The sequence below is a fragment of the Heptranchias perlo genome, chromosome 2 (genome assembly GCF_035084215.1).
Source record: "Heptranchias perlo isolate sHepPer1 chromosome 2, sHepPer1.hap1, whole genome shotgun sequence".
Classification (NCBI taxonomy): domain Eukaryota; kingdom Metazoa; phylum Chordata; class Chondrichthyes; order Hexanchiformes; family Hexanchidae; genus Heptranchias; species Heptranchias perlo.
In genome coordinates this window covers 87,862,667-87,889,866 of record NC_090326.1, presented here as the reverse complement: position 1 = coordinate 87,889,866, position 27,200 = coordinate 87,862,667, and the positions used below count along the sequence as shown (strand labels likewise).

General features: G+C 41.6%; 1 protein-coding gene across 1 annotated transcript in view; it reads right to left on the bottom strand.

Annotated features, from left to right (window-relative positions):
- Positions 1 to 13,905, bottom strand: part of vwde (von Willebrand factor D and EGF domains) — a 150,805-nt gene extending 136,900 nt beyond the window's left edge. Inside the window, exons 1-5 of the mRNA XM_067995918.1 lie at positions 13,854 to 13,905; positions 9,206 to 9,274; positions 7,660 to 7,892; positions 5,178 to 5,267; positions 1,849 to 1,993 (exon numbers count right to left, since the gene is read on the bottom strand). Of these exons, the coding sequence (XP_067852019.1) occupies positions 1,849 to 1,993; positions 5,178 to 5,267; positions 7,660 to 7,892; positions 9,206 to 9,274; positions 13,854 to 13,905 (589 nt within the window). The remainder of the gene's footprint in view (positions 1 to 1,848; positions 1,994 to 5,177; positions 5,268 to 7,659; positions 7,893 to 9,205; positions 9,275 to 13,853) is intronic.
- Positions 13,906 to 27,200: the final 13,295 nt, after the last annotated feature.

The following is a 27,200-nucleotide window of genomic DNA, read 5'->3' as shown; positions in this document are numbered from 1 at the left end:
CTCCATGATTTGCTGCTGTAAAGCTCTGGCAGCTGGCAGCCCTTGCTCTTCCAAAGCATCTCATCATCCCGCTGTGCATCCTGCTCTTGTGCCTCCACTTCTTCCTCCCTGGTGGCTCTAATGGTTGCTTACTTTGGAGGGAAAAGTTATGGGCATGCAGCAAATGACAACGAATCTGGTGACTCTCTCATGGCTATATTGTAGGATGTCTCTAGACCTATCCAGGCAGTGGAACCTCTGTTTCTAGATGCCAATTGTTTACTCAATCACAGCTCTAGTGGAGGCATAGCTCTGATTATATCTGTATGTAGTCAGGTTCCTGATAGATATGAGTCACATGCTCATGTCGCTAAGCAGATGACCTGACAACCAATGGTCTGGGTGGAAGAGAGGAGGAATTGAGGACTGGTGCAGGATAAAGGTATCAAGACCACTGCCAATACACAGACCTGCATGATGCATTGCTTGTTGTAGCACACCAGCTAAATGTTGAGTGATTGGAAGCCCTTTCTGTTCATATATACTCCAGGTTCTTGATATGACTGCAAGGATATGTGGGTGCAGTCAATTATTCCCTGCGCCTGAGGGAAGCTTGTGATCCTGGTGAAGCCCAGAGCCCTGTCTTCCTGCTTTGCTGCCTCCATGGGGTAAGTGATGTATTTGCTGGCCATAACGAAGTGTGCATCCATCACCTGCTTGATGTAGGAATGCACTGCAAAATGACTGACATTGCTAACATCACCTGTTGAGGCCTGTGATGATCCAGAGGCATGAAAATTCAGGTCCGCAGTCACCTTCAGAACCATAATGAAGTGTGCGACCTGATGTTGGGCTGCAGTTGATGCCGCAACAGACGACAGATCTTTGTCACAGCCGCCAGACACACTGCTCCACAGTTAACTGGAGGTAAGATGTTCTGTTCTTGTACACTCACATTGTGTAAGGCCTCCTCTCCTACGTCCTCTTCTCCCAGTAGCTGCAGGTCTCTGCACTGACTTTCTGCTCTTCCTCCTCCTCATCCTCCAGCCCCAATGGCAGACTGAGCAGCACATCTAAATTGCCAGAGGGAGTTTGTGCACAAGCCCCTGGACAGAGATTGTCCTGCAGCTCCAATTTTTGAACTCAGCTAAAGCAGCCAATGCAGCCAGAAATAAGCCCAAAAGGTCCAGAAGCAGTCTAAAATGACTAACTAGAGGCATACCTGAATGCAGCTGAGGATCCCTTTAAATGACACTGTTGCAGCCTCCTTCCTGACTGTTGCCGCCAAGGATTTGTGGGCGAGTTTTAGAATGAATGAATCCAGCATTCTCAAAGTTTAATTTGGCAGAAGGATTCTTAACCAGGTACAGGACCCAAACTTTATATATATATATATATCTGTCTGCCTCCCGCTCATTTCAGGCCGGCACACTGGACAACTAAAAGTCACCCGAGTCAATAGGGCATCCGGTGCAATTCTGACGTAGTTTGGGAGTGGCGGATCACAATGTGAAATTTGGAGGTCTAATACCGATTTTACACTGGAAAAATGGGCGTTGTGAGTTGAATTTTTCCCCCTTGAATTTCATGTGCTCAGAGTTTGAATCTGATCTAATTTTTTCTGAATGTCCATCCCTAAATGTTAATGTACGAGTAACTTAAATGTAGAAAATACAAATATTAATCAAATTGTTTTGACAAAATTATTGTAAATTAGTATCCTGAGCTTTTAGCATCATGAAATCTTGCAATCAGAGGACAATAATATAATGCTATTACTACAACAGCTATGAGGAGTAACTGCAGATATATCTTAGTATCTATGAAAATGCTGGATGTGGGAAATAAAAATCAATTAAAGTTGCTTACCTTGATTGCCTGTGTTAAGCATAATTGTGAGTTTACATTCGTCTTTAGTCTGGCTGAACTCAGAGCAAGGGATAGGTACTGTACTCTCAATCACCAGTCTGTGTTCCTTTCCATCCTCTGCTATAGTCAAAGCCTCAGGGTGAATCTGGCAAATCACACCACTTTTATATTAAAGACAGGCCAGAGTAATTACACACTGATTACAAGGCTGAAAAGTAACATTTTTGTGTAACCATATTTCTGAAGCTGGTCTCTTCTGTTGAAATTAAAACTCAATCTGCAAACTGTGAGTTCTACAAATACAATGCATGCCAACTATTAGGCATATTGTTAACATGAATGTTCAGTTAAAGCGGATATTTACAGCCGCACAAATTTACCAAATACTCTAATTAAAAGAAAACTGTTGGAGGAATTGATACTGGGAGTTGTTGCCTGTTAGGCCCAGTTCTTCAAATGCACCACAAAGGACTATTACTGGATTAACATATTTACCATAAATATGTTGCACTAGTGTAAAAGCCACACCTTCGTCTCTCATGGTGGTTGACTAGTCAACAAAAGGTTGCTTGCATTCTTGGCTTACCAAGTTAGAAAGATCTATATGAAGGTGCAATTGATGCATCAGGTTTTGCAGTGGTATTTATTATAGAGTTTAATTTGTAGTTAAGCTTGGGTTGTGATGGACACAAAGGACATTTTTTTTTAATGGAATTTGCTGAGGTACGGTATGTTGGAGCACTAACTGCAGCTCATAGAATGCATCCATGTTCCTATACACTCGAGTTATTAATTCAGCAATGGTTTCACTGGATGGTACCATGTGGTTGTAGGATCTTTAAGGAAGGATGGAAAAAATCGGATGAAGGGTCATTTCAGGCCACTTTCATGGACCAACTATGACTGGACAGTTTTATAAACAAACAAACAAAAATAATTTTGTTTAATCTGAATTGATTGGATTAAACAAACACTCTGTTAAGCATGTCATTTAAAGATTTCTACTGCACTTCTAATTGTTAACGAAGAGTGTGCATAATTATTAATGCTTGCTTTTAGTTTATTCTGTACATCTTAGAATTAAATATTTTTGACAAGGTAAAATAATAAAAGGGACATATTTTGCTCTATTTGTGAATATAAGACCAATAGACTTATTTTATGAAGTTAAACTGACCTAAACTTGCTTCTGAAATTTCAGTGCCAAAGGAAAATGGCCAATCAGGACTCACCTTCAATTATGTTGCTTTCTAACTTCTCAAGCACCTAAATTGGCACTTAACAGAGAAAACTGATGAAAATTTCTTTGATCCAGCTGTGGAGTGTGTAAAGCTGGTGTGAAATGTCTCCGCTAAATATAGAAAATGCTGATTTACCCCTGAGGCTTAGTCTTTCCAAAAAGGAAACAGTAGGTCTAAATGAGATTGGGTTCTACCAGTTCAATGAGATGCTCAACAGCAGCACCAGAAATAAAATTTCAGTGATGGGGCAGACTTTCCTTAAGCAGGACTTTGATCTTTGGGTCTGAGTCCATGTTCATTTTAAAAAATTCATTCATGGGATGCGGACGTCGCTGGCAAGGCCAGCATTTATTTCCCATCCCTAGTTGCCCTTGAGAAGGTGGTGGTGAGCCGCCTTCTTGAACCGCTGCAGTCCGTGTGGTGAAGGTTCTCCCACAGTGTTGTTAGGAAGGGAGTTCCAGGACAATGTGATTGTACTATAGGTTGTTGCAAGATTTTGGGAATTAGGCTTTTCCACTTTAATTTCAAAATAAATGAGCAGCTGCTGTTGAGACTGTGGAATTGAAAAATGTAGTACACAAAAAGGGAAACAAACCTCGTCCCCCCTTTTCTATAACGTTCAGCATCAATTTGATTAGACTGAATAATTAAAAGCTATTAATATGTATGTTTCAATATTTTTGCATATATATTGCCCAATTTCTAAACAGAGGGGTCTTGGGAGATGGTTAATCATGGCTGATCTGAGCCAACATAAGTTACATTAAAATAAGGTTCTGTCAGAAAGGAAATATTGAGGAAATACAAAGTGACACCATTTGGAACAGAGTTTTCTTATATTGAAATGCAATAAATTATGTTATTAGACAATCATTTTGTTAATTATGAATCATGCAGTTTTTATCAGCTCTTCCTTTTGTACTATATCTTCCTTTTGTACTGTACAGCTGCAGCTGTGACATATGAACAAAAACTTACTGTACTATTTGCTTCTGTCAGTACTTTTGGAAACTTAGAAATCTTTCCCTTCATTTGCACAAGTAATTGACTAAGTAATGAACTCAGTTTTAATATTAATTCCCCTCAACCCCTGCACAAAACCGCATGAGTTCCTATTAATTGGCCTTTAAGAAAAAATGAAAAGTCCTCAGCAAGCAATATTTTAGTATGAGATAACTTAAGTTAACAAATTTCAGGATGGGAGCAGGCGACTGATTAGCAGTAAAAAAAAGTCTGTTATCGCTTTCTACCAGTCTTGTCTAGCTGTTCACTCACAACTAGTTTTTTGTTAAACTTTACACATTCCAAACATAAAATAAATAATGCAACACTTTTTTTTTGCTCAGAAGCATCACTGATTTCAGAACCAAATGTGTCCCAATTCTCACAAGAAAAACAGTAAGGTCCAGAATTTCCTCAATCCCATTTACATTGAACTTACACTGCAATTTACATTGTTTTCAATGCCAATCTTGTCAACGGCAACTTACGTCAAAATTTCCTGAGAATCTCATTAGCATACACTGGAATGTAAAAACCAGAGTAAAACAAGCAGAAACCAGGGGAAACAGGAACATATAGAAGTTTACAACATGGAAACAGGCCCTTCGGCCCAACATGCCCAGTTTATACCACTAGAGTGAGTGGAGAATGCCATCTTTTATCTTTTAAGTCCCTTTTTACCTTGCTGATGTTATGAAAATTAAAGTTTGAAGCCATCATACCATCATTATGCATATTAGCTCAGCATGTTTAAGAAAATGCAATTGTGGAAATTTTTCTCTTTTTAATGTAAAAGATTCTGATGCCATAATAAAGAATTCAAAGATATAGAAACTAAGTGCTAGTCTCAATGAGAAATAAAAAAAAATTTAAATTTAAAAATTAAAAAAAAATCGCAAAAATTGCTATAAAACATCAGAAATAGTGACTGCTGAGCCTAAACTCTTGGGTGCAAATTTATGTCCACTCAGAATTGCATGAAACTCGCATACTCTGGTCTTCTGCACAGGGGCAGCGCTGTGTTAATGAGCTAATGAGGTTTCAGTGTGCTTGCTGTGACTGAGCTTTAGTGTAATTTCTTCATACCTTAATACCGGCAAAGAATTCTTTGCTTTCAGCATGGGGTCCTTGAATATCTGGACTATCCAAGTAGAAACTTAAACTCCTGCAGTAAATCTGTGAATTCAAGAATAGGTAACACCTGATAATAGATAATACTAGTATAGTTCAGGTAAGAGTTCATCAAAAAATGAGAATAAAATAGCTTTGGTCATTGCTCTGTGCAGACCTTAGCCACTGAACATAATTGACTAACTTTAAGGACAAAGAAAATCGGACGGGATGTAAAACGGGCTGCCGATTCGCTATCGCCCATTTTGCACTGCCGCCGTAGACCAATTTCACCCCCATTATCTTTTGGAATACAGCCATACTGGATGTTTGCTGAAGCACAATTAATGATTTGCAGTTTCTGTTGCCATAGCTATATTTTTTTTTCCTTTTTTGTGCTAAGAATCTGGAGACAGTTACCAAACAGGAACTTCGCCAGGCAAGTAAAATGGACTGCTATAATTTTGCTTGTGGGTACTCAAGCAAAAATAAGAAATTCTGCACATCGAGGGGTCATTGTGGGAGACACCAGTATTGTATGTCTGTATATTTTTTAAATGTATTTTGATTTTTTTAAAAAACCTATTTCTGCCTTTTTATATTTTCTTCTAATAACAGCTCATTTGTGTTGTAAAACTGATGGTTTCAAAATATATGTGTTATTGAAACTTTACTGTAAATGCTTATTTTCTTTTCTTATTCTTCCAAATTTTCTTTGTATTTTTGTCTCAGGTTTATGACCTATCTTCTTTCTTTCCTGCTTCTCTGTTTTGTCTCTTTCCTGCCTTTGCAGGCAAGAGGTGAATGTACATACTTCACATTTCTGTAAATGTGTGCACATGAAGAATTTTAGCAGACACAAAGTTATTTATACGGGAGGATGCATACAGCTGTCTCCCTTACGGGAAGACATCACTCCTCTAGTTTTCAACATATATTTTTACTCTTAAAGGTTCGCGCACACACACACACACACTTATTTGACACTCCTATTCCAATCCCATCTCAATGGGGTTGGGAGTTCACAAGTTATTTTATCAACCAAAGGGGCAAAGCAAAACAACTTCTACGGCACAAAGACCTAGGGTATAGCCATGTCTCAATGTGCTACAGCTCACATTTAAAAGAAAACTGCTCCCACACATGCAAACTGTCAGCTTGTGTTGAGAGCTAAATCTGTAACCGCAGATCTGAGGAAATTGAGTTTTTCAATCATGTCATCGTTTCGTGACCCTTGAAAGAGAATCCCTCTAGGTTGAAACAATTTTTGGCAAGGTCGCTCTTTATTTTATTACCCTTTCTTTCCCTTCCAATTTAAAAATTATTTTTCTTCCTTCCTTAAGTCCCCCATGACATGCACATTTCCCTAAATAACACACCACTCTGACTTGGTGGTTTGGAGCATCAGTAAACACAGCGATATGTCAATGTGAAAACAAATTTTGAACAACAAGATTGATCTCATTTGTGTTTTGTAATTAGGCCATGAAAAAGAAGGCTGGCAGTTTCAACAAATGCCTTGGGGACAAATTCCCTTGGCCATTCCACCGGACTCCTACCGTAACTGCAACAGGAGTTTGGTAGAACAGCTTGATAAAAGGCCAGGACCTGTCTCCCAACCTTAATTGGGAATTCCCGCTCAGCCTTGTAAGGGGTGCAGCCTCCACCAGTTCCTTAAATGTGAAGGCGAAGCCGCCGAGTGGAGGAGGGGCAAGAATTCCCAATGCTGTTCCCATAAGGGACCCAGTGTAACACTGGAGGCTGGTATGTTAGGTGAGATATACCAAAGATAGGTAATTTTTTTTAAATGACCATAAGACCATAAGAGAAAGGGGCAGGAGTAGGCCATTCGGCCCCTCAAGCCTGCTCCGCCATTCAATGAGATCATGGCTGATCTGATTTTTACCTCAACTCCACTTTCCCGCATTTTCCCCATATCCTTTGACTCCATTGCTGATCAAAAATTTGTCTAACTCAGCCTTGAATGTATTCAATGACTCGGCCTCCACAGCTTTTTGGGGTAAAGAATTCCAAAGATTCACGACCCTCTGGAAGAAGAAATGCCTCCTCATTTCCGTCTTAAACGGGTGACCCCTTATTGTGAGACTATGCCCCCTAGTTTTAGATTCTCCCATGAGGGGTAACATCCTCTCAGCCTCTACGCTATCGAGTCCCCTCAGAATTTTGTATGTTTAAATTTAGGGATCCGCTCCATTAGACAGGAAGTGCCGAAGTTTCAAGCAGCATGGAGCAGGGCAGTCACCCAAGATGCGCCCATAGTGGGGTGGGCACTTGCCAGCCCCATGGAACTGAGGTGCCTGAACACTGACCCTGCGAGCTCCAACGGGAACACCACCGGTGGGCAAGATCCTGGTATAAGTGCTTGTGCATTTTCTGTGTTTCAATTTGAAAAAATGACAATAACGATCCACTTTTTTATATATAAAAAGTAACATACCCTGTCCCCTAGTCTGAGATTTATTCCATCCAATTCTATGAAAGAAAATGTCTGGACTGTTGTTTCCTGACGCAGCTCCTCTCTGGTTCCTTCAGACGTCAGTCGGAACCAAGCGATAATAAATCCAAGAGAGCTGTTTGCTACTGGACTCTCGAATGAACACTTCAGGTAAATACTTCCATTATCTAACTCAGCCACAACTTCAAGAGCAGCTGGAGATGGTGGATGTTTAGCTGATAAATAAAAACATATGTCATTAGTATTTTAAAACATAATGACAGATATCCTAAAATTAACTGACTGAGCAGTGTTCATTTATTACACATGAACGCCACATTCCAACTTCTCAGGTCTTGTTATTTGTGATCATTGCAATGCTCAAACATACAAGTTAAAGGTTTCAAATATTATTTTTTATTTTATTACTTCTTTTTGACAACTTTTCCTCTCTTCTACCCTCTTGAAAACCTTGACTCCTTACTCAAGTATGGTTCTATGTGCACCAGCCACCATCCAGTACTTTGCAAAAGGGCCTATTGTTCACGTGACCACAGTTGGCAGGCAATTTGATCATGGTGGCATTGTGGTCAAGCATCGTCCTGTCTGTCATACACATGAACCTCTAGCAGGGGTCACTGCGCAACGATCAGAAATGGGAACACAGGATAATTTTCCAGTCCGTAACCCAGAGATGCTGGGATAAATTGTAGTGCAAATGTCAGTAATGAGTAGCTAAGCCGAACAGATCAGTCAGGTCTCAGGTTCAATCGCCGGTCCGTGCCGAGTTAGCTGATCTGAGTTAGGGTAGCAGTTGCGGCACTACAATTAGCCTCAAAGTCTCTGGGTAAAGGGGATAGGAAATCAGCCTGATGACTTTCCAGCCATTGGCTGGAATCCTGCAGATGTGGATATTGTGCCTCTTGCAATCCAATAGCGTACTGACATTGGCTGTTCCGTTACACTCATGGAGAATGGGCACTTGAGCAAGTACGCTAGACAACTCCTGTCTGGAGTTCCTCGAGGATTCGAAGACTTCAGGAGTAGAGGGAAAAGGAAACAATTGGTGAAAACAAAAGACTATACTAAATATATAAGAAGCACAAGGAATCGAAGGGGTTAATTTTAACTTTTATCCCCGGGCAAAAATAGCCCGATTTACACCTCGCCCGAACTTTTATTCCACCTGTTTTTTACCTGCCAATAATAGTTAAAATTACCCCCAAAAATTCAGGAGTGGAGAGAAAAGGAGACAGCTGATGAAAACATAAAGTATATTAAATATATATAAACACTGACAGAATAATAATTTGACTCTCATTTTATTATTACCATCAGGTGTGTAAATACTTAAACAGATTTACAGGCAGTCAGGAAATAGTATCCACCAGTTAAATATTAATTGATTTAATTTGATTTGATTTGGATTCATTCTCTTGAAGTAATGTAGGCTCTGAATACTAAAATAAACTGTTTGATAAGTTCAAAGTTATGGTTATGAATGAACAAATATCACTGATGTGATAAGATAAATTATGTAGACAGTTACCTCTACAAGTGTTTCCAATTTCAGTCTCCTCTGGACCACAGCCGCTTTGTTCTTTTGTTTCAGACACGACTAGGACAGAATTTTAAAAATGTCATGGTGGTTTAAGTTCTATTAAATTAGTTAAATCATTATCTTTGTTAAATTCCACTGTTTTTGCTCTCCAGTTTTATAACCAGGTGTAGGAATGTATCCCAGCATACTCTGAACCGAATTAGTGCATCAACCTAATGTCACCTCTTTCATCATGTACAGCATAGCTTGATGAGGGAATTTATAGCTTATCTACTTGTCTTTCAGGGCTAAGAGTGGTCAATCTATCTTCAAGATCCCTAATGCCAGTTTGATTAATAGTTTCAAATCATGCGAGTGAATAGTGGGTCCAATATTCCTTTGCACAGGTTGGACTAGAAGTAGAAACCAGTAAATTCTTTCTCCATGTAGTGCTGCACTGAGCTGTGTCAGGTAATATATATAAATTATATGATAATGTATGAGATCCCATTTGTCTGTCCAGCTTATATGTTAAAGGATAATGCCCCGCCACTGACATTGTTTCTTTTTAAACTGCACTTTTGTTTTTAAATGGCTTTATAGCATTTTTTTAATTTGTGGGGTAGAAATTCATCTTGGACAGTATCACGTTGGCCACCCATTAGACAGCCTGCCCGTTAGATAGCCCGCCCATTATTCAGTTTCATAAGTGAATGGAGTGGAATATCGGGCAGGGCTCATTCCAGGCAGTGATGTGATCCGTCCAAGACAAATTTCAACCCCATGTTTCTTTGGAAACCAAACATTTTTAACTTAGAGGGGGACATTTTAAAGTAGCACCCAAGACGGGGGCAAAGTTTGTGATGCAGTCGCTCTGCATGCCCTTTTGTGCCTGCATGAGCCCCAAGCCATTTTGATGTCTGGGCTTCATTAGCAGGTTCGTGTGGAGCATAAACGCCGGCATAGGCCAGTTGGGCCGAATGGCCTGTTTTTATGACTCAATGTAACTCAATGTAACACCAGTGAGCTGCTGGGGTCAAAAGAGCATCACGCTGCAGCTCATTGATTCTAGGAGGGCAGGAAATTGGCTGGTTCCCACACTGAGCCGGCCGGCAGGTTGACCCTGAGAAGGCAGAAGACTCACCCGGGAGGGTCTCAGATGGACTGACAGTGGACCGGAGGTTATTAGGGGAGCCAGGGGAAGCACTTTTTTCTGGGCCCACCAAAAAAAAAATTTCAACGGCCGCTGGTTAGGCCACTCAACTCCTGGTACAAATAGTACAAATAGGCAGAGTGTGCACAGTGTATGCTTCATCCACCCGGGAGCCATAAAAAATGGGCCCCACAAGTTTAACAGTTGGAGCAATACTTGCACAGATTGGGCGCAGGCCATCCCACCGCTGAATTGGTATACTCTGCGCCCATTTTACACCCGAAAAACAGGCACAATCCATACCAATTTCTACCCCATAGTCTGGGCTCAGTTAATCCTGGGCTTATGACTATATCACTACAAATAGTAACTTATCTCCCTTACAGCCAGACTCAGTAACTCCTTTTCCAATTCCTCACCAAGATTTTCTGTCCCTGCCTCCATTTCCTGAATGTCATAACTCCAAACTGAGCACAGTACCACTGATACGGGCCACTCTCTAAGAATCATCCTGTCCTCACTGGGCACTTATACATGCTCACATCTAGTAAGGATGAAGGTCAGACTGGAGATTAAGATACCAAATGTGAGACCTTCATGATTTGAGTGGACCAGTGCCACATCAGGCAGTTCAATTATCCTTTGAGCCATCATGGGAACTCAGCAACTGCTTTAGGCCAGGATTCAAATAATGCACTCGAAAGAAGGAAAACTTATTTTAAAAAGCATGCCCCACAGCTGACAAGTTTCTACTCACTATAGAGATAATTGAACTGTAATTTCTCAAGATTTATATTGTATAGGAAATGAAAATAAAGAAAGAAAAATTTTGCATCAAACAAAACCTATTAAATTTTAAATAGAATCACAGTGGTACCAGTTATCATTCAATACAAACTGAATTGGTGTTGGTCTTGGAGTTGGTGTTGGTCTTGGAGATGAGAAGTTAATAATTACAATATAGAAAGTGCATAATACTTCATTTGATTAATTATTCTCCTGATCAATGGTTTCTAAATCACCATCTATGGAAGAATAACCTTCCTAAATTTTATTATCCAGTATTTTTGTCCATGGCAGTGACACAGGTATTTTGTTGCTTATATTTTTCCTTAACTAATAAAACCCAAATTATATCCCCTTATATGAATTGTGGTTCTGCTACAGAATATATTTTTAAAAAATCAATGTTTAATATCCACAAGAACAAAGTAAATCAGCCAATATGCATTCAAGGTCATCTGCCAAAACCAATTAAAGTGATAAAGGAACTTAGTTTTTACCAGCACAAACTGCTACAGAACACACTGTACTTTTGTTTGTAATTTTGGCAGAGATATCTATTATACTTCACCACTAAAACAATGCTACACAACACAACAACCAGATTGTCTTGTAGTTTGTGCTAAGCACATATCTCCTGTTTTATTACACTTGATGAAAAGCATGAGTATTCATAGAAGACACTACACATGCCACAGTGTGATACCATATTTACACAACAGTAAACCTGACCTCACAATATACTCATGCAACAAAGGATTTTGCAATCTGTTAAGTCTATGTAGTAAATCTACAAGCTATGACACAAAGGTCGAAAGCATAGTAGAGGCAGGGGATGCAGCAAATAATTTTTAATCAGCTGTGCAACGGGGCAGATTTACAACAAATACATTAACACTGAAAAATGCAAACCATCTCAAATAGGCTGAAAAGATGTTGGGCTTAAGGATATCACATGGGGCTAATCTTCAATTCTGCTGCATGGGCAGTAACCTTGCAGAGCCGAACCCACTCCTGTTATAGAACTAGTCTGATTTTCATCCCATTGATTTCAATGAAATGAAAACAGGTAGGGGGTTAAATTGGATAACCCCTGAAAATGGGCGTGGGGATGGCAGAGCATGATTAATCTGCGCCCGTTCATAGCGATGCAGGCAGCACGCTACATTCATGCTGCCTGCTGTTTTATATGATTGCTGCGTGCAGCCAGTGCTATCTGCGCTGTTGATTGGCTGCAGCATTAGCAAGGGGCCCTGGTATTGTGAGTGGCTCATGCTTTTTAAAGGCAACCTGCACCTGTTAAACGGGAGGTGCACTCTGGTGGAAGTCGTTTCAAAATTGAATCTGTGCTGTGATACTTTGAAGAATGGCTGCGCCTGGAGAGAGCGTGCAACCAAGGTTCGCTGACGATGCAAGAGGTGGAGAGAAGGAGGGGCATCCTGTATCGGCAGAGGGGCACGAGGCCCTCCAGACATATGCTCAACAGGCAGTGGGAAGAAGTAGCGAAGGAGGCAAATGCTAGGAGCACAGCTCCAAGAACATGAATGCAGTGCAGAAAGAAGTTCAATGATTTAACACGAGTTGTCAAGGTGAGTGAGTTCAAGTTTCAAGTGGCATATCATACTAATTGCACCACTAGCCTCATCCATTGCTCAATTCACTACACCTCATCACCCACCTACCAACAATCACTTTCAGTCAGTACTTAACCATTCAATTCATATGCTTTACCTCACCCTCACATAATTAGCACTGTTGCAAGCCTCACACCCACAACTCACAGTTCATACACACTGGCAGCTATTCAATCATGACAGCCACATTACCCAAACATCTTGCAGGACACTCACTGACACACTTCCCTCTTTCTTGCCGGAGAAAGTGGCACATAACAGGAGGCAGCAAATGGCAGTAGCTCCATGGAACACAAACCTGCTGTCCTCTCTCAGGATGACAGCATTCCTGCTCCGACCCGTCACTCCACCAGTGTCCTTGCTGTTGTTTATCAGCGAGCCAACCTACTCCCTGTAGAATATTGAAACTTTATCCAAGTATAGGAAACCTCCAAAAATACGTACAAATACACCAGCGGCCAGAATGAATAATCCAGCAACTAATCTGTAACTCCTGCCTTTAGGTAGCGCTGGGGGTCCTTCATACCCTTTAAGTCATGTTTGGCTGTGCGAGGTTAAGACACTACGTTGGATGGAGTGTGGAGTTCCAAAATAGCAGCAGTCCCTTTAAACCAATGTTGCATACTGATTCGTGTCATAATCTCCCGACTCTGCATGCTGCCGCCGTTCGTTAAGTGCGCACACGCAAAGCCCTTTACCAAGATAGCGTCCTGCGCACTTCTCACTGGAAGTGTGCACGTGCATCTCAGACCCCATTTTCGAGGCATAGTTGGCTGTGTAGTGCCTGAAAAGTGGGTGCTGAATGGCCCAATTTCATCCCCGTAGGTTCTACGGCAGGTGGGCAATCCACTCCATAAGGTTACCTCCAAGCAGCAAAATTGAAAATTACCCCCGATGAATGGTATTGATTTAGTCTGATAACAGACTTAGAAGGATACCTGGACATGATAGTAGACACAATGGGCCAGATATTACCAGGGCGGCGGGGGGGGGGGGGGGGGGCGGGGGGCGATTGGGTGCTTGAGTAACGCGCCCGGTGAAATCAGTCTGCCCCGAACGCAATCGCAGGCAGATTGGATCCACTTACCTCTTGTTCCGGGTTCCCCGCTGCTGAGCTGCGCGGCGGGCGGACTGTTCATGCGCAGAAAGGTCTGTCAGCTGGAGGAGCTCTATTTAAAGGGGCAGTCCTCCACTGACTGATGCTGCAAGAAATAGGAAAAATTACAGCATGGAGCAGCCCAGGGGGAAGGCTGCTCCCAGGTTTAATGATGCCTCACTCCAGGTATCATTGGATGGGGTAAGGAGGAGGGGGAGGACCGAGATCTTCCCCCCGGCGGGCGGGAGGAAGCGGCCTGCCTCTGCCACCAAGAAGGCCTGGCTTGAGGTGGCAGAGGAGGTCACCAGCACCACCAACATATCGCGCACCTGCATACAGTGCAGGAGGCATTGCAATGACCTAAGCAGATCAGCCAAAGTGAGTACACTTACTCATTCCCCTACACTCCATCTGCCACATCACCGCCCCCACCCCACATCTCCTTCTGCACTGCCAACACTACTCTGTCACATCACCCCTCACACCCACTCAAACCTCATCCTCATCTTACCTGCACTTACTCACCTCGCCAGTACTCATCCCGCCACTACCACTCAACCCAATCCTCATGCAATCTCATGGCTCTATCTCATACTCACCCTCTCATGCATCTCTTTCACAGTCAGTCTCACTCAACCTGCCACTACCTGTGCTGCAGCCACAAGGCATGCATCACATATGTGTAGTAGGAAGCGTAAGGCAAACGTGGCGTGAGCATGAAGGGGATGCACAAGGGTGTTTGAGGGTTTGTCATGGTTTTTACTTATATTTAATTTCTGAGCAACTCACATTACAGATTATATTGGCACCGCTACTGTCACATTTTTGCAAATCTTGTCTGGTTTGTGCAATAATGCCCTCTCCTGAGGATCACAATGAAGACCCACAACTGATGCCACCCATTGTGTCACTGCAGAGTGGGTGTAGGTGTATTTGAGGGCTCTTTTGTGCAGATGACTGAGAGTCGTCGGTGATGTCCCCGGTGGCACCCTGGAAGGATGCAGAGGAGAAGTTGTTGAGGGCAGTGGTGACTTTGCAGCGACAGGTAAGAAGATGGTGCTCGGGCCAGCCGGAAGCAGCTCGGTATGAAGGAGGCTGCAGATGTCCACGACTACATGTCGAGTGACTCTGAGCCTCCGTGTGTACTGCTGCTCAGAGAGGTCCAGGAAGCTGAAACTCGGTCTGTGGAACCTGTGGCGAGGGTAGTGCCCTCTGCGACGCATCTCTCTCTGCGGTTGCCCTCCCTCCTGTTGTACAGGTGGATGTGTCACAGCACTCTGTTGTGGAGCTCCACATGTCAGAGGTGGACGGCGTGGCCGGCGAGGCTGTTCGCCCTCCGAGGAGATCATGACTGCAGCTATGGCGGCCCCCATCGGAAGATGTACATCTGAGGGGGTCCGCAAGGTAGGTACATGTGTCTGGACACCGGGGTAAGTGTGCAATTTGATTGTTAGGAGGAGGGTGGTGGAGGCCAAACTTTGTCCAAAATGACAGAGTGGCCTCCTGCAATGAGTGTCTCTTCCCCCCCCACCCCGCCCACCTGTCAAATGGACCTTTGCAACTGCCACAGGCTGATGGCTGCAACACGTCTGTTTCAACTGGGAGTGTTTCCCCCAGTACGGGAAACAGTCCCAGTTGTTTGTAAAATCCCAACCCTCCTGAAATATCTCCTTAATCAGGTTTGTAAACGAGCTGAAATACCTAAATAAATAGCTTAAGTCGCACCCCGCCGGCATTTATTGCCTGCGGGAGTCCCACATGCGGGGGCTGCGCGCGCATGTCAGCGCATCTGTGGGATACCCGGAAGTGGGCGGGTTGGAGCCGGGCTCCCGACCCGCCCCGGGATTCCCCGATTTTCGGAGCCCCCCTGCCAGGAACGCACCTGATCGCGGGTGCTAAAATCGAATACCTTCAATGAAGCAAGTAAATATCCTAATAGAATGCTGAGATAAATATCCAGAACAACAAATAATATGGGTGAAACTGCACTGTGATATCAGTAGCAAACACATTCACATATTTGTTTGAATGAGGCCCAAGAGTTAAAATACCCTGGGGCTCAAACTTAGGCCAGCAAGTGCATTATCGTACTCGTTGCAACCCCCACCCACCGGAATCCCACTCGGGGTTTGGAGTTGTTCAAAATACAATTAAATGTCATGATGGGAAAGTTAATATAGAGTGATAAGTTTTGTTGGGCCAAATGGTCTTTTCTCATCCCTGTCTTTTCTTACATTTTTCTTATCATCATATCATAGCATGATACAGCTCAGAAGGAGGCCATTTGGCCCATCGTGCCTGTGCCAACTCTTTGGTAGAGCTATCCAATTAGTCCCATTCCCCTGCTCTTTCCCTATAACCCTGTAAATTGTTTCCCTTCAAGTATTTATCCAATTCTCTTTTGAAAGTTATTATTGAATCTGCTTCTATCACCCTTTCAGGTTGTACATTCCAGATCATTACAACTCGCTGTGAAAAAAAAATGTTTCCTCATGTCATCTCTGGTTCTTTTGCCAATCACCTTAAATTTATGCCCTCTGGTTACTGACCCTTCTGCCACTGGAAACAGTTTCTCCTTATTTACTCTATCAAAACCCTTCATGATTTTGAACACCTCTATAAAATCTTCCCTTAACCTTCTCTGCTCCAAGGACAACAACCCAGCTTCTGTCTTTTCTTACATTCTTCTTATCACACATGTCTGTATTTGTGTGATTTATGCAAGGTGCAAATAATTTGTTTTTTGTTTTAAAAGTTTGTTTAAATAATGAAAAACATTAAATAAATAGAGGACAACCAGAAATTAGTGCATGTCATTGATATTTTCAATGTTTAAGTTTATTTCAGCATTTTACTGCTGATCTTGCTTTTTTCTTTCCTTTCTCTAAATTTTGAAGAGGGGAGTCAGAGCAGCAGCGTGATACTAAATCATGTAATACAACATGTGACTGTTGAAAATTATCTTGTGAAAAAGCAGATTATTGTGCACAATAATTGTCCTGGGAGCAGCTATGCTGTATAAAAATGACTATGGTCTATTCATATTCGCTTAGAACAATTATTTCACCTAACTTCCAAAACATTTTCAAAATGTACACCCAGAAAATGTTGGCATTGTGGCCTGCCCCTGAAGCCTTGCTGACTGGAGGGTCCTCAGGTGTTCCAGGGGCTGGCTGAAGATCTGCAAGTAGGCCCCAATATTTATTTTCTGAATCCTTCTTCAGAAGCCTGCACTGCAATTGTAATTTTCTGACTGCCAATCTCCATTGGCAGCCAAAAAGTTTCAATCACCCAGGCCAGAGAGGTAGCTGTGGGCCTCAGAGATATACAGTTGCCTCTAAGTGTCCAGGCTCCACCACCAGTGCAAGGCCCTGCCAAGCAGCATGTCAGCCCCAGGGCTGCCACTGGACCATTAAAATGTCCTGGGACAAGAGATATTGGCGATCCCAGGGCTGGACAGATGTAGTACACTTCGGATGTACTGCTCCTGTTTAGTGCCCAAGCAAAGTGGGCCCAGGAAAACAGCCCCGATTCTGTTGTTCTAAGTGGACAGCAATGTTCTGGGTGAGGAAGGGGGAACTACTTTCAGTTTCAAGTGTAACCTTTGTGATTATTGTACAAAATGAAAAAAGTTGACTAATTTCAAATTTGTAGAATCATAAATCGTTTGCTGGAAACTTGACATGTCATGTGTGGCTGAAAAAATCCAACTGTGTTACATATGCTGTAGGTCTGTTATTAGGTGGCTCTCTTTGCTCTGAGCAGGGATTGGCATCCTTCCCGGCCCTGATGCTGATGCCAGTGTTCCACACAATTAAGTTGAACTGTCTTTCTTTCTTTGGGTCACTTTTTGATTTTAAGAGGGTGAAATTAGTTTCCACCAGCAGCTTGAAATAGGTTCATAGCGAATAGATAGCACATTTTACACCACGCCCAATTTTGAAATCAATTGCAAAGAAAATCGGGTGTGGTGTAAAACGAACGGGCTGCCGATTCGCTATAATCCCATTTTGCGCTACTGTGGTAGATGAATTTCACCTCCACAGTACTTTTCCCAGAATATTTGTGTTTGTTAAGTGAATCCTCTTCAGTTCAGAATGGACATTTTATTGTTCATAGCCAAAAATGACTTAGATGAAGGGACCGAGTGTAATGTATCCAAGTTTGCTGATGATACAAAGCTAGGTGGGAAAGTAAGGAGGACATAAAGAGTCTGCAAAGGGATATAGACAGGTTAAGTGAGTGGACAAGAAGGTAGCAGATGGGGTATAATGTGGGGAAATAAGAGGTCATTCACTTTGGTAGGAAGAATAGAAAAATAGAATATTTTTTAAATGGTGAGAAACTATTAAATGTTGGTGTCCAGAAAGACTTGGGTATCCTGGTACAAGAAACAGAAAAAGTTAGCATGCAGGTACTGCAAGCAATTAGGAAGGTAAATGGCGTGTTGGCCTTTATTGCAAGGGGGTTGGAGTACAAGAGTAAGGAAGTCTTACTACAATTGTACAGGGCTTTGGTGAGACCTCACCTGGAGTACTGTGGTCTCCTTATCTAAGGAAGGATATACTTGCCTTAGAGGTGGTGCAATGAAGGTTCACTAGATTGATTCCTGGGATGAGAGGGTTGTCCTATGAGGAGAGATTGAGTAGAATGGGCCTATTCTTTCTGGAGTTCAGAAGAATGAGAGGTGATCTCATTGAAACATACAAGATTCTGAGGAGACTTGACAGGGTAGATGCTGAGAGGTTGTTTTCCCTGGCTGGAGAGTCTAGAACTACGGGGCATAGTCTCAGGATAAGGAGTCGGCCATTTAAGACTGAGATTAGGAAGAATTTCTTCACTCAGAGGGTTGTGAATCTTTGGAATTCTCTACCCCAGAGGGCTGTGGATTCTGAGTCATTGAATATGTTCAAGGCTGAGATAGATAGATTTTTGGACTCCAGGGGAATCAAGGGATAAGAAGATCGGACAGGAAAGTGGAGTTAAGTTTGAAGATCAGCCATGATCTTATTGAATGGTGGAGCAGGCTCGTGAGACCGTATAGCCTACTCCTGCTCCTATTTCTTATGTTCTTATGTAAATTACACTCACTCAGTCATGTACCATATGTGTTGTACAACCTGTGTTATTTCAACAAACTACTTAGCTATAACACATCAAAAGTCATGACTTCCCCTGTAGAACGAGGATGCTTTAGCATCCCACTGCCCATCTAACCACCCACAGGGACTATACACTGTCCAAATCTCATCCAAACGTACTGGCCAGCAAATCCCTAAATCATCCCATTGACCAAAGGAATGACCTCAGCCTTGTCAATACTCAATACATAGTGCTACAAAAAGATACTGACTGTGCAAGATCCTCAATGTATAAACCTGCAGCTACTCGTTAATCAGTAATACATCAGAACCTAAAGAAGCAGGTCAACTTCAATTCAGTAAAAATAAATTCTAAAATAGAGTCATTGGAAATACTTCATTACAATTAAAGAGATGCACAAATTTGAACAATGGAAAATTTCTAGTAATATTTAATTGTGTACTCTTAATGAATAAATGCTCCCATCAGTGAATAAAATGCTGTGTAACGCCAGTTATTTACTTCAGCGGGATCTGATTTTATGTGACACAAACTTACCTTCTGCACAATATCCCATGCATCCCTGTGTAGGTTGGAGTAGGTACAGAAAAAAGTCGCCACAGTTCCGTACACTGACTGGAATTCGGAAAAGACAGCAGTCCTTTGTTGTGCTAAAGAAAAACTGCCATGTTGCACAGGCAGTCAAATGTTTAACCTCTCCACGTCGTGGCAGAGATTCAGTCTCTCTCAGAGACAACCAGACAGGGGCTTGAGTACCACAGTGATTCATCTAAGAGGGAAAATATGTAAGATTAAAGGCAACAATCAACTATTTTCCTACCACAATGGATATAACTGCTTTGCAAATAAAATGGATCTGGAATTTGGGTTTAACACAGCGAGGAACTGTCTCAATCCTGCTGCTAAAAAATGAAAAGTATTTCATTTGTCTGTCAGATTTCACTCACAAGCATTTATTGCTGTAGTTACTTTCTTTCTTGATCAAAAAAAGGAAATCTTCCTCTATAAATAACTTACAGTGTATGTTTTCCAACATTCCTTAAAGGATAAATCTAGAGACCACACGACATTCTTTCTTTATCTTACTGGAATACTGTCAATTCAGCAGGCACCAAAGCAAGTTATTATCTGTCATTCATAAAATTGTACTTACTGAAAATGTTCTAGGGAACTGGGTTCTCTAGGGAAATACAGTCCAGTTTAAAAGTAGACATTTAATGGGCCATCGTTTTATACTTCTAAAGGTGAGTATCAGAATTTAGGACCAAATCTTCCAACATTGGAACATTTTGGAGTTTTATGAGATCAATTAGCTGGGATTACAAAAAAGTCACAAACTTATTGATTGCAAGTAATATTCTTAGTAGTTGGCCTACAAAACAACAGTGACTACATTTCAAAAATAACTCATTGGCTATCAAGTGTTTTGGTCCTGAAAGGCGCTATGCAAATACAATTTTGTTTTAGTTGAAAAGCTAACAAAGCTCAAGTCCTTTAACATAGCTAAAGGAAATATAGGACATTGTCACTTTGGAAAGACTTTCTTATAAACAAAAATAAAATTATATTTTCACCCAATCTCAAGAACTGAGTGTGTTGAATCGCAGAATCATAGAAAGTTACGGCACAGGAGGAGGCCATTCAGCCCATCGTATCCGTGCCGGCCGAAAAAGAGCTATCCAACTTAATCCCACTTTCCAGCACTTGGTCCATAGCCCTGTAGATTATGGCACTTCAAGTGCACATCCAAGTACTTTTTAAATGAGTTGAGGGTTTCTGCCTCTACCACCCTTTCAGACAGTGAGTTCCAGATCCCCACCACTGGGTGAAAAAAATTCTTCTCAGCTCCCCTTTAATCCTTCTACCAATTACTTTTAATCTATGCCCCCGGTCACTGACCCCTCTGCTAAGGGAAATAGGTCCTCCCTATCCACTCTATCTAGTCCCATCATAATTTTATATACCTCAATTAAATCTCCCCTCAGCCTCCTTTGTTCCAAAGAAATCAACCCCAGCCTATCCAATCTTTTTTCATAGCTAAAATTCTCCAGCCCTGGCAACATCCTCGTAAATCTACTCTGTATCCCCTCTAATGCAATCACATCTTTCCTGTAATGTGGTGACCAGAACTGTACACAGTACTCAAGCTGTGGCCTAACCAATGTTTTATACAGTTCTAGCATAACCTCCCTACTCTTATATTCTACGCCTCGGCTAATAAAGGAAAGTATCCCGTATGCCATTTTAACCATCTTCAGGGATCTGTGGACATGCACTCCAAGGTCCCTCACTTCCTCTACACCTCTCAGTATCCTCCCATTTATTGTGTACTCCCTTGCCTTGTTTGCCCTCCCCAAATGCATTACCTCACACTTCTCTGGATTGAATTCCATTTGCCATTTTTCTGCCCACCTGACCAGTCCATTGATATCTTCCTGCAGTCTACAGCTTTCCTCCTCACTATCAAACACACAGCCAAATTTTGTATCATCTGCAAACTTCTTGATCAAACCCCCCACATTCAAATCCAGGTCATTATTATATACCATAAAAAGCAAGGGACCTAGTACTGAGCCTTGCGGAATCCCACTGAAAACAGACTTCCAGTCGCAAAAGCACCCATTAACCATTACCCTTTGCATCCTGCCACTGAGCCAATTTTGGATCCAACCAGCCACTTTCCTTTGGATCCCATGGGCTTTTACTTTTTTGACCAGTCTGCCATGTGGGACTTTGTCAAATGCCTTCCTAAAATCCATGCAGACTACATCAAACGCTAACGTTTCCTCATTGACCCTCCTTGTTACCTCCTCAAAAAATTCAATCGAGTTAGTTAGACACGACCTTCCCTTAACAAATCCATGCTGTCCGTCCTTGATTAACCAGTGCCTTTCTAAATGACGATTTATGCTGTCCCTCAGAATTGATTCCAATAATTTGCCCACCACCGAGGTTAGACTGACTGGTCTATAATCACTCGGTCTATCTCTTTCTCCCTTTTTAAACAACGGTACAATGTTAGCAGTTCTCCAATCCCCCCGCACCATGCCTGTAGCCAGGGAGGATCGGCAAATGATGGTCAGAGCCGCCGTTATTTCCTCCCTTGCTTCTTTTAACAGTCTGGGATACATTTCATCTGGGCCTGGCGATTTATCTACTTTCAAAGATGCTAATCCCCTTAATACTTCCTCTCTCACTATGTTTATCCCATACAATATTTCACACTCCTCCTCCTGCACTACAATCTGTGCATCGTCCCCCTCTTTTGTGAAGACAGATACAAAGTATTCATTAAGAACCATATCCACATCTTCCGCCTCCACACATAGGTTACCTTTTTGGTCTCTAATAGGCCCTACTCTTTCCTTAGTTATCCTCTTGCTCTTTATGTATTTATAAAACATTTTTGGGTTTTCCTTAATTTTACCTGCCAGTACTTTTTAATGCCATCTCTTTGACTCATGTTGAGAACAGTTCCAAAGGTAACCGAAACCTTGGGAATACTCTTTCCCAACTCAACTTTCTTCATGAGAGGCTGCTAACTTCCAACAGGGGTCAAAGGATAACAATTAGGAAGGAGCCAACTTTTCCCACCCTGAGCCCATGGATACTGAAGCCACTTGTATAATGCTGAACTGCTTTGTCAAATAAAATCAACTAACTCAGGACAGAAAATTATTGAAAGTGAGGCATTCTGGGTCTTTATGACTCAGAACCTAGCCAGAATAATTTTCATTACAGATACTTTTCGTGAAGTCTTCACGAAAAGAATCGTGGCACTGCTGGACTGGAAATATTTTATACTGCATCTTTCCATCCAACACGATCGTTTTGTTAAACATTAACGTTGTTTCTATGCAATTGAGTGGACTTTTTGTTCATGGTGTTTCAATGTTTTGGCCATTTTGGAACACTGTATACCTCCACACATGTTGTTGGCATTTCTGCAGGTTTATCAAAGATCTGAAAGCGATACCATCCTGGTGTTAAAGAGTGATCACATATTAGTTCCTGAATTGCTGACTGTTGCAGTCGGAGTGAGTCAAAGTCCACGCTTCTGTAGGGATTCTGAAGGAGTTGGTGACCACCAGGGTAACACTCAGGGGCTGTCGGACAACAGAAAAGGAATTAGTCATGGTTCATTGCAACTGTCCAAGTAATTACTTTATTTCATATATTCAACAATTAACTTTATCGTTGTTATAGTTTGCCAACTACATAGCCAAAAATATTCATTTGGAAATATATATATGCTGGAAAGGCACCGTTAGTTGAACGTGATCCCAAATTCTGAATTATGGGTTTTAGATCTCCTGATTTCTTCAATCTAACGGTGTATTTCTGCAACGGTTTTTGTTTTTGAGCTAAAATATCTCCATATGATATATGAAGTTAGAGCTGATTTCTACTATGTAAATTCAAATCAATTTGGTTTCAGAAAACATCAAACCTCAATCTTGATTTCAGTATCAAATTATGTTTTGCTTAACGATAATTAGGTGCTGGATTTTAAATTCTCCTCTTTTTGATGAAAGCAATTGTAAAGAAAACTTTTTCATATCATCTACATTTATCAATACAGGAATATAAACCACACTATATCAACATAATATACACACAACACAATACATTGTGCTCAAGAGTAAAGGCGACAAAGTGACAAACGCAACATCCAAACTCTCAAAATCATAACCCAAAACAGAAAAGATCACGGAGAAAATAAAAATACAAGAGGTTGCTGGGTTCCCCATGACTCCTCAACAGCAGCAAGCTTCCAACAATCATGCCATACTGTAGTACAATCACTATTACACACACTTCTTACTCCTCACGTCTGTTGCCCAAGGCCCATAGTGCAACACATCAAGTTTGAAAAGAGTAAAAGAGATCACAAGGTGGATCAGGAAGTAGTGATTAGGTGATCAGTAGTGATTAGCTTGGGTTTTAAAATCATGAAGATCGTAGGAGGAAGGAAAGTCCATGGGACATACCTTTTCTTCTGTTATTTTTAATGCAAAAGTAGATGTGACTGTAAAGTGGTTGCGACAAAAATGTAGCATTTTTGTTTGTCTAAGAGTGGCTTGGTGGCTGACCCTTTAAATGCAGTCAGAACATATATAACGTACAAAAACAACTCCTATTTATACAGCGTCTTTAATGTAGGAAAATGGTTCACAGGAGCATTATCAGACAACAATTGCCACTGAGCCATAGAAGGAGATATTAAGATGGATGACAAAGCTTGGTTAAAGAGGGGGATTTTAAGGAGCATTTTAAAGGAGGAGAAGCGGAGAGTTTTAGGGAGGGAATTCCAGAGCTTACTGCCTCGACAGCTGAAGGCATGATCGCCAATGGTGCGGCGAAGGGATGCACACGTGGCCAAAGTTAGAGGAATGCAGAGTTCTTGGAGGGTTGTAGAGCTGGAGGAGGTTACAGAAGTAGGGCAGGATTTGAACACGAAGATGAGAAAATGAGCTCTGCTTCGTCTAGTGGAAGAACAAAATTGCATGGAAGTCCTAAATATATCATACCTCAATTTAAATGTATTAACAAGGCTTCTACCTGCCTCTGGCAGGAGCGCTGGCTGCTTAAATTGAGGCCCACTCAAAAATTGGGCGTGCCTCGGGCAGCAAGTCAGCGGTAAATGTTTGTCTCTCTACCGCCCTGTTCACACTGAAAAATGGGGAGGTGGGGAGGTAGTGAGGCAAAAATGTTTAAGTAAACTGTTCATCTTTTGTTGGACATCAAAGGCTAAATTGCAGAAACCATCATACATTAAAAAATATATATCCTGGAAAGTTTCTGGTATTAACAAGACTACTTCAATTTATATGAATTTGGTCAAAAAAACGAGAGCAATATTACACAGAAAGGATGTAAAGTTTTAAGCTGTCAAGCCCACTAAAGTTACACTTCAGAACCCTACTGACCAAAAAGAAAAAATATTCAATAGGTTCCACATGAAAAAGATTAACATTTAACAATTTAACCACAGCTTATGAAGCCAACAAAATAGAAAGATTACTCTTAATTATTCTTTAGATCGTTACTTTGTATGGCTCCACTAGGCATATCTAACCCGACAACCAGATGTGGCCTCCCCCTGGGGGTCCAGGATGGGATGAGAATGTGGACCACAGAAAGATGAGAGGGGAAATATTTTTTGAACATTGCAAGCAGCCCCCTGACACAGGGAGCCACTGAGGACAACCTCTTCCTCTTTCTAGGGTAAAACCTGACATCCGGCCCCCATGATCTGATATGCTCATGCTGGCATTTCTGGCCTCTTCAATGTGGGGGTGCACCACATTTATCCCCAACCTGCCAAAGGTGCACTCCTATGGCCTCCCCCTTTGACCCTGTGAACTTGGAAGGTTCAGTGGTGCGTGAATGAGTGCATCCTGGGAGGGCACAAGTAGAATGTGCCCTTCCCCACCACCGATTTTTGGCCGTTGTATATGTATGCTATACCCTTTAATAATACTGTTCATCTATCTATCTATACAAAAGTCTTGTCAATTCCATTCAGATATGCCCGTTAGTGCAAACTTCTGATTGTTTCCTGAGAAATTTGATACAATCAATAAACACTTTGTTGTCTCTAAGCATATCTCTCACAAACTTCTTCCCAAATTCTTTCAATGGCCATGTGAAGCAGTGAAAGTTAGGTCCTGAATGGGCCATGAATGGCAATACCTGTAATACAATTGGGGCTCAGGAAATATCTGGAGGAGAGGCAGGTCCGCTGGCCTCATTGGGATAGTACCAGCGAGCTATGGGCACTATTTGCGGCCCTAGTGGCTGCTCACCGGTCACGGGAGAGCAGCAAGATTGGCCGGCTCAGATGCCGACTGAGGGTCTCAGGAGAGATCAGGAAGGGGGGAAGTCAATCGGGAGGGTGCTTGGAGCAAGTGGTGGCTGACAGCGGTTCGCGGATTTAATGTGGAGCCAGGAAGAGCATTCCTGCTCTTCCCGGCTTTACAATAAGGTAAGTAAAAAACAGTCTGCCAGCCTCATTAGGTGCGTGCAGAGACTCTGGTGGGTTGAGCACTGAAGGGCATCAGTGGTTGTGATCCCAGCGTAATCACCATGATTGCATCCCATGTATTTTCAGTGCCATAGGGAGTCATTTTAACATTGATAGCAAGTAAAATCGGAAGGGTGCAAAGCGGGCGACCAATCCCGTTAGGCAGGTTATGAAAAAAATACCTCCATTGTGTTTATAGCTGGAACTCTCCCTCTTTTCCACACAAAGTAATGGTTTGCTTTGGAAGCTTTTCACTTTCAACTGATGGCTCAACTATACTGGTATATGCTTCACTGTGAACACAGTGCTTTGCTGAACAGCATAACCTCAGGCTTACCTTCAGCAATGCCACGAGAGATCCACTAGTATAGCAATAAAATCATACACACCACAAATAATACAAAACTGCATCTTGCATTTTCAATGTGTTAATTATGATACCTATTGACCTTTATTTTCCCATTTCTTTCATATAACTTTTTTGGAGCTGTGTTTTAGCACTGCCCTGAGTTATTTATATAACCTTGTTCCAGCTGGTTCTTTTGAAATGTTTGATCTATATCATCCCTCTTATGGGTTTTGTTGGTTATTTGCTGAACCAATACAATAAAACTCATACAAGATTCAATTTAAACCGACCAGTGTTTATATAGTATTATGTACTTTTAAAATAAAATTCAATCACAATAGATAACCTGATTATTTGGTTGGCTCTCATTTATATTTAGAGGCTCATAAAAACCATTTAATCTAAAAATGAAACATTAAAAACTACATGTAACTTTTTGAAGTCCTGAAACATGATAATGGGAATAATATGTATATTCTAGTTTCACCACATTTTCAAAGACCTATAGTTTAAGTAGAATTCTGTCTCTTTGGCAATTAATTCACATTACAGCATTGTAAATATGTACAAAGTCTCAGATTAGCTGGTTTGTAATGGTACCAGTTCAAAAGTAATCTATGTGAATTATGGACTAGCTCATGGGATCTGACATGAGGGTTTTTAATATTTAATGCAAGATGAAAGCAGCTAATGGAAAAGTAGGCTACAATGGCTGCTGCAATTCCATTTACACATTGAAGTGCAAACAAGTAATAGGAATATTTATTCACAAAATTAGTATAGATCTAAAAATAGCATTTCACTACACAAGCACTTCTAGGTTTAAATTGAATCTTGTATGGGTTTTTATTATATTGGT